Source organism: Taudactylus pleione, unplaced genomic scaffold (genome assembly GCF_031769625.1).
Source record: "Taudactylus pleione unplaced genomic scaffold, aTauple2 ptg000251l, whole genome shotgun sequence".
Lineage (NCBI taxonomy): Eukaryota > Metazoa > Chordata > Amphibia > Anura > Myobatrachidae > Taudactylus > Taudactylus pleione.
Genome location: NW_028284653.1, coordinates 1,139,796 through 1,155,437, shown reverse-complemented (window position 1 = coordinate 1,155,437; position 15,642 = coordinate 1,139,796). Strand labels below are relative to the sequence as shown.

The 15,642-nt window shown below is 41.8% G+C and overlaps 1 protein-coding gene across 2 annotated transcripts in view; it reads right to left on the bottom strand.

Annotated features, from left to right (window-relative positions):
• Window positions 1-15,642, bottom strand: part of CELSR1 (cadherin EGF LAG seven-pass G-type receptor 1) — a 174,621-nt gene that overhangs the window by 68,687 nt on the left and 90,292 nt on the right. For both annotated transcript variants that reach the window (XM_088480162.1, XM_088480163.1), the window contains exon 5: window positions 11,206-11,294. In XM_088480162.1, coding sequence (XP_088336288.1) covers window positions 11,206-11,294 — 89 coding nt within the window. The remainder of the gene's footprint in view (window positions 1-11,205; window positions 11,295-15,642) is intronic.

The following is a 15,642-nucleotide window of genomic DNA, read 5'->3' as shown; positions in this document are numbered from 1 at the left end:
GAGATGCTAGTCTAACAAGATGCACAATGTTTTTTTATATAAACAACACTAAAACATATGGCAGCCTTCTCCTTCCCCAACCGAGTAGAAAATATGCTTTGAGGGGTATTCAATATGAAACGTTAACTTCACTGTCGAAGTTAACGCTTCATATCGGAGTTTTTACCTGCGTTAAAGTATCGGGCACGCTCCCGCTTATCCCCGTATTCAATATAAAATTATCGAAAACGGGAACCTCCGAAGTTGGATTTGCGTAAAGTTACGATTATTTCCATAAAAAATTTGTAAGACCCCCCTAAAGTTGTAAAAACATGGGGGAACACTATGGGTACCCCCGTTTTAGCCTTTAATTAAAAGTCGGGGATTTAAATAGCCGCAGCAGGTATTTTTTCCCGACATTGAAGAAGTGATGCAGAAGAGCACTTAGGTTATTTTTTTCATTTTTTTAAGTGGTCCCATCAAATTTGGGGTACATGAAAATAGGTACTAGAATATTTTTAAGTCCCTAAAGTAAGTTTTTAAAAATTCTGCATTTGTGCACCTGCCGCTATAATTCTATTCTAGAAAACACCTGCCGCATACTTGCAGAATAGCCCTGAACCTATTTCCCTATTGTTAAACAATTTTTTCCCTTTTTTTTTTCACCCCAATTTTTTTATAAATTTTTTGGGGGTGTCCCTATTTTTTTTTTTAAACCCAAATTTATTTTTTAAGGGTGTACCGATTTTTTGTAGGACATTTTTTTTTGAACATTTCCTTTTAAGGGGACATTCCCAAAACTACAGGCTATTTTTATAAGCCTACACCCCCAAACCCCTATTCTGCATTTTTTTTTCACTTGCTATAGTGCTTAGAAAAATTATCCCTGTTTTTCAAAAAATGACCCTTGAGCCCATTTAAGGAAAAAAACGGGAATTTTCGGGAAATATGCCTGGGACCCCCCTAAAGATGTCCTGACATGGGGGATCACTATGGGCAACCCTGTTTTTGCCTGCTTAAGAAAGTCAGGTTTTTAAATAGCTTTGCAAGGTGTTTTTCCCTGCCGCGGCTATTAGAAACCCCGACGTCCTACAGGAGTTAAAAATGGGGGTACCCATAGTGATCCCCCATGTCTAGACATCATTAGGGGGGTCCCTAGAATATTTCCAGAAAATTACCGTTTTAGTTAACCTGTAAAAAAAATTAGTAAAAAAAAAAAAAAAAAATGACATAAGGTCCCCCGGCAAAAGGCAAACCAGCCCCAGGCTTGCCAGCCAGTGGTGGTTTCTAAAATACGGGGAACAAAATGTGTAGGGTTCCACCGTATTTTAGAAACCAACACCAGGCTGCAGGGACTAGTGCTGGTTTTAAATATAGGGGGCAAAAACGACGTGGGTACCCCTATATTTAAGACCAGCACCAGACCCAACCGACCACGGTGTAATGCCACAGCCCGGAGACCCAATCACCGGGGCTCCAGGTCCAAAGCATTACACCCCAAGTCGGTCAGCGCAAGCCGGTGATCTCGGGGGAGTCGGGGACCCCCCCAAAAAGGGTCCCCCCTCTCCCAAGCACCACAGGCTTACGCCGAAGCCTGGGGCTCATCCCCATACCCCTGGAGCGGTGGGTATGGGGGTAATAGGGGGGCTAAATAATGTAAGACTATTGTACTTTACAGTGGAACTACAAGTGCCAGCATGCCTGCCATTTTGCACTTGTGGAACTACAAGTGCCAGCAGACATGCGGCACCTGTAATTTCACTGTAAAATAAATAGTTAAAAAAAGACAAAACACACACACCGTGCCCAGTATAAGTTTATTACATACACCTACCCATTCACACATACTTACCTATACCAGATGTTCGGTCCCCTTGTCAAGTAGAAATCCATGGTAGCTGGCCCTGCAAGAAAGATTTCATACTCACCTACATCCAGCGCTGGTCTCCGCAGTAATCCATGGGTGTTTTAAAACAAAAAAACATGTTACCCGATCCACGCTACAAGCTATCTGTATGTGCGTTGTCACACATACAGATAGCTCCCGAATGGCCGCTGACGGCACCTCACGGGGCATTGCAGTCCCGTCAGCCAATCAGCGGCAGCGCTCACTGTAGAGCGCCCGCTGATTGGCTCCGGCAACTGACAGTTCCCACGTGGGCTGACTCACCCACGTGGGAACTGTCACTTGCTGGAGCCTATCAGCGGCCGCGCTACAGTTAGCGCGGCCGCTGACTGGCTCTCAGGACTGCAATGCCCCGTGAAGTGCCAGCAGCGGCCATTCGGGAGCTATCTGTATGTGTGACAACACACATACAGATAGCTTGTAGCGTGAATCGGGTAACACGTTTTTTTGTAGTTCCACAAGTGCAAAATGGCAGGCATGCTGGCACTTATAGTTCCACTGTAAAGTACAATAGTGTTACATTATTTGGCCCCCCTATTACCCCCATACCCACCGCTCCAGGGGTATGGGGATGAGCCCCAGGCTTCAGCGTAAGCCTTTGGTGCTCGGGAGAGGCGGGACCCTTTTTTGGGGGGTCCCTGACTCCCCCGAGATCACTGGCTTGCGCTGATCGACTTGGGGTGTAATGCTTTGGACCTGGAGCCCCGGTGATTGGGTCTCCGGGCTGTGGCATTGCACCCCGGTCGGTTGGGTCTGGTGCTGGTCTTCAATATAGGCGGTACCCCACGTCGTTTTTGCCCCCTAGGTTTAAAACCAGCACTAGTCCCTGCAGCCTGGTGTTGGTTTCTAAAATACAGTGGAACCCTACACATTTTGTTCCCTGTATTTTTAGAAACCACCACTGGCTGGCTAGCCTGGGGCTGGTTTGGCTTTTGGGGGGGGGACCTTATGTCATTTTTTTTCTAAATTTTTTGATTTTTTTTTTTAAAGGTTAACAAAAATGGGAAATTTCGGGAAATATTATAGGGACCCCCCTAATGATGTCTAGACATGGGGGATCACTATGGGTACCTCCATTTTTAACTCCTGAAGGAAGTCGGGGTTTCTAATAGCCGCGGCAAGTGCATAAATGCGACTTTGAAGAAAGTGGTGCAGAAAAGCATTTAGATTTTTTTTTTTAGCGAAAAATAACTATGCCCAGCAAATTTGGGGTACTTGAAAATGGGGGTCAGCATATTTAAAGTTGCAAAAGAGACTTGAAAAAATCGTGAAAAACCCACTTGCGCAAGGAGCTGCAATGAAAAAAACACCTGGGGCATACTTGGGGACCCCCCCCAGAGTCAAGTTCGCTATTTTTTAACTTTGTTCCCCAACATTTTTTTATTTTGGTCCCCAAAAGTGCTTTTTTTGGGGTGTCCCGATTTTTTCTTATATTTTTTTGACACAGATCGTTTCAAGGGGTCATTCTGGAGGGTGCAGGCTATTTTTTTTGAGCCTGCACCCCTAAAGTCCAATTCTGCACTTTTTTTTGCCACCTATTCAGTGGTGAAAAGTTATCCCCGTTTTTTATCAAAGACTTTTCTAACCTGCGAAAAGTCTTTGAAATTGAATACAGTGTAAAACTAAAACCTGCGATAATGACATCATAATTGTGATATTAACGCAAAAACAATGTTATCGCACCCATATTGAATACCCCTGTTAGAACCTTATGTTGACTAGAGAATTCTGTTCTGTATATAAACTCATGGGAAAAAATAAATGACACTTTGCCACATGATTATGCTTTACTAAAGACTTATAGGAGGACTACCTCTCCTAAATACCTATACAATTACTTACAGTTTACATTTATATTTTCCAAATACAAAACCCTGGGCTTTGGTGTAGCAGATAAATGTATACCTTCAATGCTGCTACAACATAATTCAATAGAGGGTGTATTTAATGTAGAATGTGAAAATATTAAGAAAGCAGACAGGTATATAGCATAAACAGCAGCAAGTCAGGGCCCTTGTGGGATGTTTGTAAAGCCAGCTGCCTATGTAAGGCAATCTCTCATAGACTATCATAGTAGTCACAATAACCCAAGAAAAGGACTGCACCATATAAGGATTACAACTGTTTATGGTGATGAATTGCTATACTAATCTGAAGTCAAAACAGAGCAAGACAGCAGGCTGGTATTACTTTTCAATGTAAAGCTATCGTCCACATAATGCACAGACAGCTGTATAACACCTATCCCAGCATTTAGAAGTTTGTCATACAGAATGTACAAGAAAGCCAGGAATCCAATCACTTTGCTCAATTCACATGAACAGTATAAACAGGAGTGCTGCTATAATGTGTGTACTATGACAGGAAGAAAGATGTGCCCATGCATTGTGGTTACTGCCGCCCTCAGCCATAGTTTAGGTTTGCAGGAAGATATGTAATTTTCTAACATGTTGAACATTTCCAGCTCCAGTTGGTTTCTTCTTGTTCCTCTTCATTAGCAGAGTGGTAGGGGACAGGGTGCAAAGTGTGGAATCCCTGCTAATTACATACACGATGCCAAGAGCGGCGCCTGACACATTTACATACATTGGCATAGAACCAATCCATGATAAATGTATGAAAATGTTATGTACTGAAGAAGTCGTTTGCTATTACATATCTTCCAACTGTAATGATATTATTGGGAGGGGTTTCCCTAGCACTGGTGAGTCCAGCAATGGAGGGGTATTTTTAGGGATGAACCTGGGATGTTGAGGTAAGACTAGCATTACAGGAGCTAGGAAACCCCTTTGACAGTTTTACATGCCCCAATTTCGTGTGTTCACACCACCACATGTGGTCACATGCACTTTTCAGGCTGCCTACCCCTGCGTAGCAACAATGTCCCAATTTGCTGCTTTTGAGACACAGGCATAGTGGCTGTAGTGGTGGGCAGCCGTGGAAGCCTGATTTACTAACTAATGCTCTCCAAAATCCAACTCACCTAATACTCGTGCATGTGCCAGCGGAAATCTGTGACGCCCATTTACTTTATGCTGGCTGCCGCAACTGTCCTAATTTGTATATGCATTTGCACCAGCCCCATACTTAGTGCAAGAGATACGTCAGAAATAGGCTTCCCTTGTCCGTAAGCATGATACAGAATCACACAGAGCTTTTGATACACTCCTATGACACTTCCACAAGTCAGGGCAGTTATGTGCTCTCACATTGTACCACCATGAAAAGCCCAACTACACATAAAGGCAGATACGTGCGATTTCCATACGACTCAGAATAGGATGCAGATGAGCACATTGGGGCATGCATGGAGACCCCTGTGTTGGGAGGTACGCTTTTTACATAGGTGTCAGTATTTCAATAGTGTGTCACAAAGATACAGCTTTACATTTAATGTACATCAGATTCAAGACAAATTTAGCACCAATCCAATACCAATCTGATTCTTTTGCACTATATATTTAAAATTTCCACAAATAACTATTGTATGGGGTGATCATTATATAATAGAACAGTGACGGAATTACATTCAACATACAGAAATAGTTAAGTAACACTGACCAGCTATAAGCATGAGCATTTGCCAGCTATGCAGTATACTAATTAATATATTTTAGCATTGAATAAAATGATTTTTGTACATTACAATTAGCTCTCATATCCATAACACAGATTAAGCATATCAGAGAAAAAATACAGTAACTTTAATCACCTAGAACATGATTTCAATTCCAAAACAGTACAATTACTAGAGAAGGACCACAGGCATAGAGATGCTAGCTCTATTCATGGGAGTTAGATCTTCCATAGTACCAGCTGATCTGGAAAACTCCAACCAATCTCAAAATTAGCTTCTGGTGCGACCGTGGTATAAATGTTATAATTGCTAAACTGCTAATAAAACTATAAAAGTGTATATGTAATATGCATATATTCCTAGATTCTATAGCATTTTTAAAGCTTGTTTTTATTATTGGAACAGCTAACGTTACGGTGTTACAGTTTAATTTCACTGTTCACATGCAAAAACATTAAAACATAATTTACAATGAAGCCACTTAAGCTTGTGTCAGATCAAAACAGTATTGAACTTAGCGTGAATGTTTTAGTCTTTCTAAAGTTCCAGAATTTATTGCAACTGGTCCGAGAATTACTTTGCACTAATTTGAAGCACCTCTACACATATATAATGTTTTTACGGTCGGTGACCTCTCTGAAAACTGCTCTCTCACTTAACATAAAAATGAGTGTCCTCATCGTATTCTTGCAGAGGGAAGCTCATATGTCCTGTGTTATTTACATGTATACAAAGAGCAATGAGCTAATACACGATCATTAGCAATCTCAGGAAGTCACCACAAGAGAGCCCGTACAGTTCTCCTTTGTAGTGCATATTCCTGATGCACACAATAACTCAGTGGGCACTTGAGTAGTAAAGTGAATTAAATATGTGAAGCCTCTTAGGATTCAGGTCAATGAATTACTTGCAATTGGTCACTTCTTTGTACACTTTGCTGCATCACTGGTTTTGTACCACAAAGGCATTTTTCACTATAAAATAGAGATATACTTTGCCATGTTTATAAGTTAAGAGGACGACTGCTCTGGATATATAAACTGAAAAGGAAACATCTGGGCGTTGTTTTCTTTCATTTTTTTCCAATGTCTAAACAGAGTTTGTGGAGTGGAAACCATTGAAAACAGATCATTGACCCCAATGAGACACCTAGTGTGCCTAAATGGGATTCAGGTTTCTTCCAAACGCTTTGTAATGTATCTGCTACAGAATTACCACAACAATAGCTCAATATAACACATTTCAAAAAGAAAGGGAATTACTGAATACTAGTAGTAGTACCTTCATAGTAATTTCTGTCTCACAATAATCATTTGGGGACTGGGGGATATAGGGGATATATAGGGGCTTATGTAATAGGGTGCGATCTGGTGCTGCTGCGGTAACTCCTGCAAGTCTTCCCGTATGTTTAAGTGGCAATCATTTTCAAACCAAGCTGGTGTTGCCATTAAAATGATTGCCGCTTTAAAAATAAGGGAAGACTTGCAGGAGTTCTTGCAGCAGCACAAAATCGCATCCTATTATATAAGCCCCATAGTGTGTACTAGAAGTGGTGTAAGATAATGATAGAAAACTCTCCTGATGCCAGGTTAAACAATGAAGGTAAAAGCTAGTTTGTGGGGCACTTTCTGTACAGTCCTAGCACATGCTTGCAGACATTCTCGCAGCCGCCTCCGGGAGGGGGCAGTCAGGTTGGCCAAGCGGTAGAGCGTGATATTACACGGCAATAGTGGGGGAGTGGCCAAGCAAGCGCAACATTTTGGTCCCACCCATGCTGCACAATGCAGAGATTACCAGCATTGTGAAGCACGGGGTGGGGTCATGATGAAGCGATTCAGTGCGAATGCTGGGGTTTGTCTGCGAATTGCAGGGATGGTCCGGGGGGGTCAACGGCCAGCCTGGAGGCTTGCCTACTTTTCCTGGGGGCCGGGAGCGCCCGGCCGAATCGGGAGAGTAGGTAAGTATGCCCTAGCATCATTTACCAACAAGGACAGCGGCAACTAAATTGTTGTGGGCCTTTTTGAAATGTATAAGGAGCTGGTGTTGGCACTTGCTACTTCTGTAGATTATGAGCCCATAATAACTTGAATGACTGTAGGTAAGCGATTTTACACTTAAAGGAAAATAAATAATGCACGATTTAAATGTAGTAGTTAATTCAGCTATAAGGTGCATTTTCACACCTAAGCAAAGTTTTTACACTGCTTAAAGACAAATGTAGAATTAGCAGAGAGATTTGGAGTTGGGAGAAGGTGCATCCTGACAACTGTAATTTGTAGTGTAATACCACTTTCCCTGTATTTGTGTGCTAGAGTACAGGCAAAGGTAGGCAGTATTTTCCATGCTTGGAAGGATAAAAGAAAACACAAATAGCACCGCATTGTAGCACAACATGGCTTCTTCAGGTGCATGCAATTTGAACGCAATGCTGATGTTCACGTAGATTAAGTGATTATTTGCTACTGCGCATGCGTGAAAATTCAGAAAACCCCTACCTCTACAACGCATGCGTTACACAGAGTGTATGCAAACAGATGCTGCTGCGTTCAGGATAGAAGGTATCAGCCATGGGGAAGCAGAGCGATGGGCAGTCCTGGGTGGTGACTGGTAGTGAATGCAAAAAAATAAAGTCTGTCTCATGGACGTGTTATGGGAATATCGTAGCATGTCAGTGAAGGCAGCTGCATTCTCAGACACAGAGCCGCAGCAGCAGAGGCCATGTTCAGACAGAGAAACTGCTCCTGGCGCAAGTGCCGATGGTGCAAGTGATGGTGGCCAGTCACCGGCAGCGATACAGAGTACAGAGACTGTTATAGCGAGCGTTCAGTGCATGCACACACAATGGTTACTATACTGGGGGTGGGGGTAATTCTAGCATTTGCATATTATTGCAGTCACAACTCCAACATTAGACGCATGAGCAGGCACAGCAGCGTCCACCTCTGAATCAGGCCCTAAATGAGGTATATTTTATTGATTTCATTCTAACAGTTCTATAGCGCACACATAATCCAGCGCTTTACTGAGAGTACGTAGCCATTCACATCAGTCACTGCCTCAGTGGAGCTTACACTCTATGGGCCTGATTCAGAGCCGGACGCAAGTGGCTGCTCGTTCGCTCCGAGCGATGTTTGCCCAACTGCGCATGCGTACGGATCGTAATACGCATGCGCGAACCAGTCAGTGCGGCCGAAAATCGTGTGCTCGCAAAATAGCAAATGCCTGCTATTTTGAGTGACAGAATGAGGCGTATGTGCGTGGTAACAGGGGAAGGTGCTTGAAAACGGGGAGTGGAGATCCGAACGCAGGCGTGCTTAAAGGTCAAAACAGGCGTTTTATGGGTGTGCATAATTAAAACATCAGCGTCATTGACAACGTCACTGGTTTTTTTTATTTTAGCCAGAACTGCTCGCAAGATTGTGGTAGCAAAAACCAACCACAAGAATAGCGAGCAGTTCATACCCTGTTCGATGTACTCGATTAATCTAATAAATAGCGGACATGACGTAGGATGCGAGCAGCCAGGGGGCGTAGTTTAAAAAAAAAACGACCTCAAGTTTTGTTCGCTCGTTCAGACCTAGAGGCGTGAACAGACCGCAAACAGCGAATGGTTCTGTTGAATAGCCACCCCTATTTTCAGGACGAGCGAGCGCTAATTGCGTCCGGCTCTGAATCAGGCCCTATATTCCCTACTACATGGACACACACACATATACTAGGATATTTTTTTTATTTTATTCACAGATAGGGCCCTGCTGGGAATGGAACCCAAGGCCTAGTGCTGTGAGACAGGATTACTACCCCCTACATATATAACATAGCTTATTATTGAACATTTGAAACTGTTTAGTTAAAACAAAAGTCATTGCTTTGTTTGAATGTAGTTTGATTCACATAATCTGACATGTCACTATAATTAGTGGTCTATAATCATTGGTTACAACAGTGATCTCTGCAGGAAATGTGAATGTAGTATTCACTTTAATATTATTATGGTGAAGGGTCGCTAAGCCTAAAATGCACACTGATCTACTATATAAAGCTATTCTGTGACACTGACACATACAAGGCATGAAGTAACCACTGCCTGTAGTAAGATAATACCTCCCTAAAACTGGCATACCACTAACCCTGCTTCTGCCAGATGCTTGTATGATATAGGTGTGTGTACCAATGTTTCTTTGTTTAAAACGAATTATGGACCAAGAACCGCTGGGTTTATTTATCTCTTGGTATCCTCAAAGATAACAGAGAGTCCACACTAATATAGTTTCACTGTAATAATAATACTTTCAGAAATGTTAAATGTCTTACTGAAAGTAATAAATGTCCTTTACCACCTGTATGAATGTCTCAAAGATCATGACCCTGTTTCCTAACAGTGAAACACACACGACTAAAACTAATTAGAAATATTTTGGGTAATTAGCAAAAACGGCTTTTCAAAGAATATTGTGGTTTCATTTAGAGACACAGTACAAAGAGCTGTAACTAGGGGCCTGCACCAAATCACCTGGGACTGGTGCCCACTAACCTGGAATAAAAAGAAAAAAAAAGAAAAATGTCAATTAAACACAAGGGACTGAACATTCCTGAAACACTATCGGGCCCCTTCCATATGTGCTGGTGTAACTTTATACAATGTCTAGATAATACACCAGTGTAACATGAGCGGCCTATTTAGGAGTCCCGGCACACCTTTTGTTCACCTTTCCCGTATTATCCTAGACCTTAGCTTTCAGTTCATTGTTCAGCATGAAATCAAATGCACAGCCAACATCAACGTCACCTACTGTGTGTCACAGAGACATATTTTCCTCATTTCTCTTTGCCTACAGGTCGGACAAGGTCTAGGTTTCTTCCACCAATCATTAAAAAGAGTGTTTATCTGAAAAGATCTAGGACATTACATTGGTCCTGTGGTCGGGCGGAGAAATCGGCTGCAGGTTACCTGTACTGCACTGTCAGGAGTCAGATTTCCTGGACAATGTTCTTTTAGCTCAGATAAAAAGAATATATATGAATAATACATAGGAATGTTACAGCATTACCAGCTACTGAGCACACAAATGTGAGAAAGTACAATTTACACACTTACAATAAAAGCAGGGCAGATAACAAAACACAACATTTACCAACTATAAAATTACACTGTAAAAAAACCCAAACACAAATATACAGGTAGCGTAATGCAAACAGCTTTTATCCTAGAAGAAGTATGCTCTCCATAGGCCACACACTGCTGGAAGGAGCAAGGAGAACACTGTGAGTCCTGCCAGATTAGGGAACCCAGGGCCTAGTCATATTCTGCATTAATGATGTAATTATGGAGTTTTACGCAAACTTTACATAGACGGATTCTATTAAATCTGAGAATTATAGTAAGAATGTAAATTCTAGGGGGAAAAACATTTCAATATAGAGAATTTCATGGGGAGCTTCAATTTGTGTGATGTGCTTCCTGACCGATTGTGAAGGCAGTGCATGGCAATGTATAATTTGTCCTCACACACCATAGGGGTGCAGGAGAAAATGAGTGAAGAGTCCTTAAAGTAATAAGTGGTCCCTTTTAGCACCCATTGAGGACAGGCATTTTTGTAAACAAACTATAATAGCTACAGATATCAAAGAAAGATAAAATAATGCTGTTTCATTTTGTACAGCAAGCACAATAATTTCATATTATATACTGTGACCTAGCATATTACACACATTGTGGGGGGAAGACATAAATTTATCTCACCTTGTTGTAATATTGTACTTGAACGGAATGCCAATGGCCATCACTCACTCCTCCCTCAATGTATGGACTGACCTTAGTAGTGCTCTCCCCTGCAACAGCCAAACATTTGCACATCAGTGATCACATAGCTAAAAGGATAACATACCATACATTCTGCTAATTTTTCACATATTTAAATGACTTCACTTACAGATTATACCATTGTGTGTTTAATATGAGTTATATATTATTATTATTTTAGCGAACTCAGTTTGTGTGCGCTTGGCTGATCTGGTGCATGTGCAGTCGCCAATATCTTCCTTTGGCACATGCATCCAACTTATCTGGTCATTTGTGCCATTGAAAAACTGTAGTGATTTCAGATTCTGCTGTACACAGAATGGGCCCGATTCAGAGTCACACGCTATGCCGATATGACTGCAGTTGGCCGATGTTTTTAATACTACACATGCATATGAGCCGCACTGCCATGCATCCCATTTCTTACCACACCGAGATGCAAACGAATTTGGAGGCAAAGAATTTGGTAGTTAGTGGCCGTTCTTGGTAGGTATCAGTAGGGTGACTAGTCAGAAGTGGGCATGTCTCGGGCGTGTGACCGACAGCAGATGCCTCTAAAGCAGCACAACCGCTGACACAGGAGCCCATAGTCAGACAGATGAACTGCACCTGCCATGGGGCTGGTGCAAGTTTCGATGGTGCCACCAAGACGGATTTCCACAGCACAAGACACTGCAAGTGGGAGTCTTTAAAAAACAAATTGGACGCAGCATTAGAATAAAGGCACAGCTGTAGAAAAAGGGTACGACAGAATCAGGCTTAATGTCTCTTCTGAAACTTAGAAACAAATACATGACAATACATTTTTTTTTAAAGAATAACCAAAACCATTTTCACCTGCACACAACAGAATAACCTGGTGAGATTGCCCAAATCAAATAGCGTAACAGTATGTCCTCCAGGTGAGTAACTACTGCAAAGCAAACATTTACTGAACCTTAGAAAAGCGGGTAAATAAAGGCAAGGCTGTCTGAAAGTCAAACATACCCAGCAAGCTTCTCACTTCAGTTTATTATGATAAATACTTGACTGCAAAGAACAATCATGCATTAGACCAGTGTTTAACGAATCCATTCCTAAGGGTACCCTAGAAGTGCATGTTTTCCATATCTCCTTGCTGGAACACAGGTGTTTCATTACAGGCTCATACATTTTACAAGAACCACAGGAGATACTAAGTTTACTTGTGAGGGATATGGAAAACATGCACTGTTAGGGTACCCTAGGGACTGGATTTGGGAAACAGCACATTCTCCTAGCGAATGAACGAGCGTTGCTCTTACTGTGCTGTAGTCCTTATGAAGGAATTACAAAGTGTTCATGAAATAGCAATAAGCCTTTCCACCACTTTGTCTTTCATTCTTGGAATAGTAAAGCAACAAGATAGGGACAAGGTATAACAAAATGTGGTTATCCAATTGTTACCAGCCGTAAATTAAATGCACAATATCACCAGTAAAGGACATTGTAAGCACAATAAACATCAGGTGGACTATTGTGTTTAAAATCTGCTGCCAAATATTATATTACTTGACAAAACCTTTGTGGATCAGTCATACCTTATCACATAGGATAGTAAAATCCTACTGCCAAAAAAGGGACAGCGATTACTAGCTGCTTAGCAAAACGTTGTTTAATAAAAAATGATGGAAAATAAACAGGGACATGTATCTGGAGGATCTGACGAGCATTCCCGATTTATCAGAGTCTGGCTGTCATAACCATTCACTTTCCTCCACCCAGTTTTCCAACCTAACAGAAGCTTGCAGCCAGGCCCTTCCATGTTACTATGCCTGTCTGTGCACCTCCCACACAAACACCCAACCACTAAATCCAAACATCTCAGCAAGTCACTTGTGTCTTGTAATAATGTAGCCAAACTGATTCTCACACACCCTTTAGGGTAACAAGCTTCTAATTCCAGGAAGATACTGGGAGACCTGGCTGAGACTTGACATGCCAATAAATTAATCTACTACCAGCAATAGATAAATAAATGTGTCATATTATCCCTAAGGTCTAGTAAAACCAGACACATGCTCCAACATGTAAAACCGCCCATAAAGAATGAGGTAAGACTAATACAATATGGCAGCAGTTTTTTGTGCGAAATTAAATAAAGCCAAGTTAAGCTCTACTAATTGATGAAGAAAATAACCAGCAGCCTTATAGAATGGTATATTATAAAGCGCAACAGGAAGTATGTTAAAAATATATATTAAATGCAAGTCGTTTTGCCACAACATGCAGCGGTGGGATGTTTGTAATAGCATATGTGAGAAACAAGCACCGTAATTATAACTTTCACATTGGTGTTCTATGCAATTACGTGCTATAGTGGAATGGCGTATAATACAAAATCTGTCTAAATATTAAGACAGAAAGCAATGCAATCAGTTTAATGGAAATACAAATGATATTGTACATGAAAGAGTTCAGATTTTATTGTAAGATATATAAATATAAAATGTATGTAGTATTATTTGCAAAGGGTGTTTGTAGAATTATCTTCTAATCAATAATTTGCAATTATGCTAAGTATCCAACTTCTTCCATATATGAAGCCATTGAATAATTACAGTACTTGCTTAACAGTCATAAAACAGGTTAAAAATGTTGAATAATGCTTTAAAGATATATATATTTATTTTTTCAATTATTTATTTATTTTTTTGTTATGCTAATCATTGAAATGGACCCAAAGGGTCACTTTAGGAAATTACACCCAAGACTGTTTGCTCACCAGGTCCCACCATTTCGAAGCACCTATTACAGAGAGTTTAAACTCGGCTGCAGCCTCTGTGATAAAAAAGTGTGTGCGTGCATGTTTGTGTATGTGCACGTGTGCACATGTGTGTGTGTGTGTAGTGCATGTCATAATGGTCTAAAGGGTATTGTGGACACAACTAGATAAGAAGGTCAGGAGAGCATGGATAAGGGAACTTTTGTCATTTTATGTCCTTTGCCCAAAATTACATTTAGTTTCTGTTATCCTTTAACTAGTACATTGGTTTGGTAAATAAACAATAATAATGGTAATTTATCCAAACATATAGGGCAATTAGGAGCAAGTTCCCCGCAGTCTGAATAAGTGCGGCTGTGAGCAAAAATGTGCAAGTCTGGGGTGAGATGAGGCTGCGAGGGGGGCACATTTTACGCCGTTACAACAGCAACTCACTCCTTCACTCCTGATTGGATTGAGCCCATAGTTTATGATAATTTAGAGATGAGCATAATAGAATTGACATTCTTGTAAATTTTCAACAGCAGAGGATAATGGTTGTGCACACGCCTACATTGTTTGAGATAGTTTTCAAGGAAATATATTATCAAGTTTCATAAGGTCTACAGAAATATGACACTCAGAAGTCTATTTATTGTAAAAAAATATCCTTATAGCCTCTGATTGTTGCTTTTCTTTTAGTTTTTTTAAGAATATATGGTGCCACATTTTATATTTGTAAACAATGCATGATGCACCACATTCAAGATGAGATGCATCCCACGGCTCTTCGTATGCATGCTGGCATTGGCAACACCGGTATGCATGAGAAACACCGCAAAGGATCGCTCTCTCAGTAAGAGTGGCTCTTTGCGATGGAGGGACTTCCGGGCAGGGCCGGTGCAAGGTATTACAACACCATAGGAGGAACTTCAGTGCCACCCCTCCCCCATTTGGGTCCCGACTCAATGTAATATTATTTCTCTGTCACATCTGGAGACTGCAGCCACTGTACACCAGATACAACTATGTGCGATCAGTCTCCAGCCACCACTATCAGCCTCTCTCCGCTCTAACCCTAGCCGCTAATGTTAGCACAGCCATTATGACGCAATCACTGGGCTCTCTGTCTAGGAAGTAGGAACAGTCCCCTCTCGGGTGTCACCATAACAACGGAATGCAACAACAAGCCCTGACTGCAGGGCCGGGTCAAGGTATTACAATGCCCCCCACCACCGACACTACCTGTCTCTAAGCCGTACCTTCCCCTTTCCACCGCTCAACAGCTGTGCAATGCTGCCAGCACAGCCCAACTCTTGTCTAGTGATCGGTTATCAATTGACAAGGGGTGGGCTGTGCCGGCAGCATCACACAACTGGTGAGCATGGGAGGCTGCATCACAACACGACAGATTTGTTAATGTAAGCGCTGTTGTGATTGTGACCAGCCAGCCCAGAGCAGGAGAAAATAATGGGTATAGCTGGGGCTGCAGTTTATAAAACCAGCGGCCATTGAAAGGGTCATATTAATTTCAATCCCAGCCTCAGACAGCCTCTGCGAGCCACCCCGCAGGTTCTGGCACCCATAGGCAGCTGCCTAAAGCTGCCTAATGGAAGCACCAGCCCTACTTCTGGCTCTATGACCCAGAAACCCCT